Source organism: Mixophyes fleayi, chromosome 4, assembly GCF_038048845.1.
Source record: "Mixophyes fleayi isolate aMixFle1 chromosome 4, aMixFle1.hap1, whole genome shotgun sequence".
NCBI classification, from domain to species: Eukaryota; Metazoa; Chordata; class Amphibia; order Anura; family Limnodynastidae; genus Mixophyes; species Mixophyes fleayi.
The window spans coordinates 344,283,101-344,289,943 of record NC_134405.1 but is presented as its reverse complement, the minus strand read 5'-3'; the positions used below and the strand labels follow the sequence as shown (position 1 = coordinate 344,289,943).

Below are 6,843 nucleotides of genomic sequence, written 5' to 3'. Positions count from 1 at the left end.
GAACCTATGGGATGACATTTCCTGTCTATTTTATGTATTCTGTATTAAAAGAGACTTTACCATTCAAAGAATTCTCTTTCTACACCATCTGCTTAATACACAGACTGAGAATAGTATTATAGTATTACATCGCAGGACACAATTATAAAGATGGGGAGAAATAATGGAACGGAAATTAATATATTTGTTTTCAGAGAATATACCGGATGGTAAGTGAGGGTGATGTTATATAGAGAGTTTATAAGTTTAACCCTTAGCAAGGTGTCACATGACCACCAAATTAGTTTTGAAGATAAAAATACTAAGACAGAAACCTGCAAAGAGTTCGGTCATGTGACACAAGACTCCATGCTACAGAGTCATGTGACACTAGGCTCCGTGCTACAGAGTCATGCGACACTAGGCTCCGTGCTACAGAGTCATGCGACACTAGGCTCCGTGCTACAGAGTCATGCGACACTAGGCTCCGTGCTACAGAGTCATGCGACACTAGGCTCCGTGCTACAGAGTCATGCGACACTAGGCTCCATGCTACAGAGTCATGTGACACTAGACTCCATGCTACAGAGTCATGTGACACTAGACTCCATGCTACAGAGTCATGTGACACTAGACTCCATGCTACAGAGTCATGTGACACTAGGCTCCATGCTACAGTCATGTGACACTAGGCTCCATGCTACAGAGTCATGTGACACTAGACTCCATGCTACAGAGTCATGTGACACAAGGCTCCGTGCTACAGAGTCATGTGACACTAGGCTCCGTGCTACAGAGTCATGTGACACTAGGCTCCGTGCTACAGAGTCATGTGACACTAGGCTCCATGCTACAGAGTCATGTGACACTAGGCTCCATGCTACAGAGTCATGTGACACTAGGCTCCATGCTACAGAGTCATGTGACACTAGGCTCCGTGCTACAGAGCAGCTGCTACATGGAAGCACTTTATTTCAACCATAGAGCAATAAAACAGATAATAACAAGTATTTAAAATACAACTGATGAATGTGAAATAAACATGTGGATAGTGTCCACCCAATGACAGAACTGCGTTGTGTTGTGATATGTTAGACAGAGCAGACTGCACAACGTTGTGTCCTTTGTGACGGGTCAATGTCTGTGCTAAGAACTCACTGCTGGGGGTTTCCGTTGTGTATTTGGTTCTTTTGCAGGTCAGGGAGGTCTCAGGTTTATCAGATTTAAGATGTGGGATTAGAAACTCAGCAGCTCCAGGGTCAAAGAAGGTGTTACCAATAGATTTATCTTTCACAGCCCAGATAACTTCACAGCCTTCAATCTCATACCTGCAAATGACACATTGTTCAGACTCCTGACCACAGTACAAATCCCAAATCACCGTAATACACATATATATAATTACTGCACGGGATGGTTCATGGGTGTGGAGCGTTATAGTAGGAATGACAGCAGATGAGACTCCCTCAGCACGGATACTGTCTATATTAGAGACACAACCTGTGACTGCTGGAGGAGACGACTCGCTACTCCCTTGTAGGTGGAGGGGGAGACTCCCCACGCCCCGATAGGCGGAGGAGGACACTGGCTACACCCGATAGGTGGAGGAGACTCACTACTCACTGGCAGGTGGAGGAAACTCGCTACGCCCCGGTAGGTGGAGGGGGAGACTCCCCACGCCCCGATAGGCGGAGGAGGACACTGGCTACACCCGATAGGTGGTGGAGACTCAATACTCCCTGGTAGGTGGAGGAGACTCGCTACTCCCTAGTAGGTGGAGGGGGAGACTCCCCACGCCCCTCCTTGATGAGCTTCCTAATTCTATCCAGCTTTTAATTGCGGGTGAAATTATCCTTGAAATGCGGAGGCTACCTGCGAGTCCTGGCCTGTCACATAGTCTGGACTGCAGCATGTAACTAATAAGTATCACAGAAATATCTTACTATACTTACACCAATTCCAGTGCAATCCCTCCGTTCCCCACAACTACCACCCGTCTGGCTTTCACGAGACGACTCTGGAAGATCTGTAACAGAGAAAGATGTTGTATGACAGACAGACATAACTGGTGTAATGCTGACACCTGTTCATCCTCAGGTGTCAGTATTACATATATAATGTATGCATAACATACAAGGCCGTCATCAATGATGCACCGACATACATCTCCTCACTTGTCTCAAAATATCTCCCTACTCGACACCTCCGTTCTGCACAAGATCTGCGTCTCTCCTCCACTCTCATCACTTCCTCCCATTCCCGGTTACAGGACTATTTTCGGGCTGCACCCACTTTGTGGAATTCCCTCCTTTGCACAGTAAGACTTTCCTCTGGTCTTCAAACCTGGAAGCGTTCTCTAAAAATCCACCTCTTCAGAGAAGCTTATAATATTCCTCAACCATCATCTTGATCCCCCTAAATTACCCTATTACCACCCTCTACACAGCTAACACAAGACAGCAACCCTCTGACCAACATAGTCGTGTGACTGATCACACAGCCCACTAAATACTTTGTAAACTTTGTATTCTAGCTGGACAAATATTCAATATGATATAGCAGTTACCCTTGTGTATCAAACCATTATCCCATAGATTGTAAACTTGTGAGCAGGGGCCTCTTACCTCTCTATATGTATTACCCAGTATTGTATTATTACTGTTTGATACCAATTGTGAAGCGCTACGTTATCTGCTGACAGAGCTATCAGGATATATAGTGGGGGCAGCTGATAAATAAGAATGTCAGGACATACAGGGTAACCTGAGTGTCGGGATAATAGGATTATTATTCTGTAGAATAAAAAGATAATTCTCTTACTCATCATTCCATGAGGCCCAATAACAGGCAGATTACACCGGAAGATGTTACATGTACATACATGTAGAGAAGACACATAATGACTGTCACATATAAACACGCAGTGTAATATAAGGGATTACCTGGGCGCTGTCTGTATCACGTATACCTAACACATACGGATTTCCCTCTACGATGACTTTGGGTCTTGCTCCTGCAGATAAACACAGCTTGTTGTAGACATAATGCGTCCCGTTCTCTGCAATCACCCTCTGGAAACACAGACATTTTATTAACTGTAACACTAGTACAGAGACAACAGATTTATTAAATATTTATTTGAAAAGAAAACCTCTGATGAGATTTTCAGTTTCCTGCAAAGTATGACCTCAAGATCTCACGACTATATCATTCAATTGTACTCTGACTGTCCTTTCACACAAGCTACCACTAGAGAGCACCCTTACTGCCCAACCATGTGAGCGCACCCCTACTAAGCCACCACTAGAGAGCGCCCTTACTGTCCTACATTGTGAGCGCACCCCTACTAAACCACCACTAGAGAGCGCCCTGATTGTCCTACCATGTGAGTGCACCCCTACTAAACCACCACTAGAGAGCGCCCTTACTGTCCTACATTGTGAGCGCACCCCTACTAAACCACCACTAGAGAGCTCCCAGATTGTCCTACCATGTGAGTGCACCCCCAAGCCAAGAAGATAGAGTATGCCCCCACTGTCCTACCATTAGAAACAACTGTGTAATTGGATATTCTCTAATGACAATAAACACAAAGATAAATGTTACATTGTGTTTACCTGCTGATCGGTCTTTAACTCTTTGACAGCTGAATGCACAACTTTAATGTTGGGATATTTCCTTTCCAGCACACTGCTCGGCTGTTCCTCAACATCAAACTCTTCTAATGTCCTGGAAACCTGGAAAGGAAAATATATCCCAGTGGTAGACAGCCTTTATATAAGGACATCCCACTGACAGACAGGCTTTATATAAGGACATCCTACTGATAGACAGCCTTTATATAAGGACATCCCACCGACAGACAGGCTTTATATAAGAACATCCCACCGACAGACAGCCTTTATATAAGGACATCCCACCGACAGACAGGCTTTATATAAGGATATGTGTAAACAGAATACATTTCATGGGTTCTATGGCTGAATACGTGTGAGCTTCTTACCTGCTTTAAATTAGTGACGGCCTTAATGAGAGGGGCAGCCGTGAGCAAGACCACGTCCTCTTCTGTAAACTGGAGAGCAAGCTAAGAAACACCAAAATAACATCACATTACCTATCTGCAGGGGACACAGGGTCATGGGGGCCCATCAGCAGGGGACACAGGGTCATGGGGGCCCGTCTGCAGGGGACACAGGGTCATGGGGGCCCGTCTGCAGGGGACACAGGGTCATGGTGGCCCGTCTGCAGGGGACACAGGGTCATGGGGGCCCGTCTGCAGGGGACACAGGGTCATGGGGGCCCGTCTGCAGGGGACACAGGGTCATAGGGGCCCGTCTGCAGTGGACACAGACAGGGATAAGTGGCTGTCTACTTGTAAATAGACATTGAGTCATTTAGAATACTCTATTTCTACATAAATCCTCTGGGTCTACAGTCAGCAGTACATACAATCACACCTTTCCTCTGAGCGCTGACCCTAAATCTCGGTTTTACGAATACTGTATAACTCAGAGATTGGGGAGAGCAGACTCAGTGCTTTTCCCATATACATCAGACAATCCTCCTAACATGCTGTAATCCCATCACTCACCCTATTACATATTTATTTATACTGTAGTGTAAATAAGAAAGAACTGCTAGAAATCAATGCACAGAGGCCTAGTGATCAGTAATTCAATGTATCACTATCTCTCTCATTATAAAACTGAGCTATTGTACCACCTATATTACACAACAGATGCAATGTTATCAAACAATGATCTACGAGTCTGCCTGTCAGTCATTCATTGCTGAGCACACTCTGAGGACACCATACAAAGTGTGCAGTGTAATTATCTCTCCCCTTCTGTATGTCAGTGATAGACACATACCCGGGTAAATATAGAGGTAGAAGCTTATTACCCCTCTCCTCCATATGTCACCCCTCCTCTGTGCGCTGTTGCACAGAGCTGCATTGTATGTACATGCTCTTATGTGCTGTCTCCAGTATTTTATGACCAATATATTTCAGAGTATATTTACACTTCTAGTATTATAATCCATTATTTTAATATATATATATATATATATATATATATATATATATATATATTGGGCGTCCTTCCCTGCTCTCTCCGTAAAATCCTGACACGACCCTTCTCTATCACACATTAGCCATTAAGGGACACCAATTACCTATATTTTAATGTGTTATTCTATCCACTCTGCCATATATCCTATTTATACAATGTGTTGTTCTATACACCCTGCCATATTAATGCCTCTATGCCCCTGGGAGGTGGAGTAAGCAGTACAGTTAGTGTGGCCCTACTCTCAGGAACTCCGCTGTCTATAAGAAGGAGGAGGGGAGGGGGGGGGGGTCTCACTTGCTCAGCACACGTGACTCCGGCTATTCCTCCTCCCACCACCACAAATCTGCCCCTCACAGTCGCAGCTTCCGCCATCGCCGCAGCCGCCATTTTGCCGGTGTCTGGTCACGTGTACTGAGGCCTGTCATCATGTGACGTCAGGCGCCCCCATTGGCTGAGAGCTGACCGACGTGCCTCCCACTAGAGAGATCGCCTCCGGTCTCCATGGTAATAGCCGAGCGGCTTGTGAGCACTAGGGGGAAACAATGTTTTATACCCTGTCCTCAGCATAGGGAGCCCTGGCTGGGACAGCTGGTCTCCGGGATGATGGCTGCCCATCTAGGGGGCAGGAGGGTATATAAGTCACAATGACTGTCTGCAGCTGATTTTCACATTTATTTAATCAATTTCAGAGACATATTATTTGCTGTAAGGAACTGATTATTTGTGTATCCTGTGTGCATGTGTTTATTTTACTCCAATCCATTAAAAAAAAAAAAATATATATATAACAGCACTAGTAGTTTACAGTATAAGTTTTTTTGAGCACATTTATACTAGAGGGTAAATGTATAAAGCTGAGAGTTTCTGGAGGGTTTGAAAAGTGGAGATGTTGCCTATAGCAACCAATGAGATTCTATCTATCATTTTGTAGAATGTACTAAATAAATGACAGCTAGAATCTGATTGGCTGCTATAGGCAACATCTCCACTTTTCAAACCCTCCAGAAACTCCCAGCTTGACACATATACCCCTGGGTGTGGTAATAAGCTCATGTAGAACGAGCACGCTGTGATGTATGCTCTGGATCCCAGCGACTCCCTACATTGTAGAGCAGAGGTCGGCATCCCCCGGCACGTGTGTCATATATGGCACACGGCGGAGTGTAATCTGGACCGTCTGAGCTGCTTTCAGTAAAACTGAAGACAGTTCCGTTGCGAAACTGAAGATGACTGTACTGACAAGAGGTGAGTTACACATACAGCTGGCTACATATATTTGAAACCGAGCTGGGAGAACTACTGTGTGGGATAATATGAACTGAGGGCACTTATGCATACATGCCAACTTTCAAAACTTCTCCCCCGGGTTCGTCATGTGACATGGAATAGGAGGGTGCGTGGGGTGACGTTGTCACGTCAGCATAGCCCCGCCCCCACTATAAAATGCCGAAATTCACGGCATTGAATTGGGGTGGGGCTTAATGACACAATTAAGCCCCACCCTGCCATTCAATGCCGTGAATTTCAGCGAATCTGGGAGGTCTCCCCGAAATTTGGTAGCAACTGTGTGAATATTCGGTGTGGCATAGTATGAATTGGGGGCACTTATGTGAGGCATAATATGAATTGGGGGCACTTATATGAGGCATAATATTAATTGGGGCACTACATTAATGCATTTCAAACCACACAACTATGAATTTTGTAGGTAATAATTACATAAGCTAAGAATATGCCTTACATTAGTCCCTTTTCTAATAATATTACCATGTTATTAGATTGAACATCGCCC

General features: G+C 44.9%; 1 protein-coding gene across 3 annotated transcripts in view; it reads right to left on the bottom strand.

The window, feature by feature from the left end:
• The window catches only part of PYROXD1 (pyridine nucleotide-disulphide oxidoreductase domain 1), an 11,815-nt gene extending 6,346 nt beyond the window's left edge, over positions 1 to 5,469 (bottom strand). For all 3 annotated transcript variants that reach the window (XR_012691470.1, XM_075210801.1, XM_075210803.1), the window contains exons 1-6: positions 5,346 to 5,469; positions 3,983 to 4,063; positions 3,597 to 3,716; positions 2,922 to 3,050; positions 1,932 to 2,005; positions 1,138 to 1,307 (exon numbers count right to left, since the gene is read on the bottom strand). Coding sequence is in view for 2 of the 3 variants with exons in the window: in XM_075210801.1 (XP_075066902.1) it covers positions 1,138 to 1,307; positions 1,932 to 2,005; positions 2,922 to 3,050; positions 3,597 to 3,716; positions 3,983 to 4,063; positions 5,346 to 5,438 (667 nt within the window). In the remaining variant the exon portion in view is untranslated. The remainder of the gene's footprint in view (positions 1 to 1,137; positions 1,308 to 1,931; positions 2,006 to 2,921; positions 3,051 to 3,596; positions 3,717 to 3,982; positions 4,064 to 5,345) is intronic.
• Between the last annotated feature and the right edge of the window lie 1,374 nt (positions 5,470 to 6,843).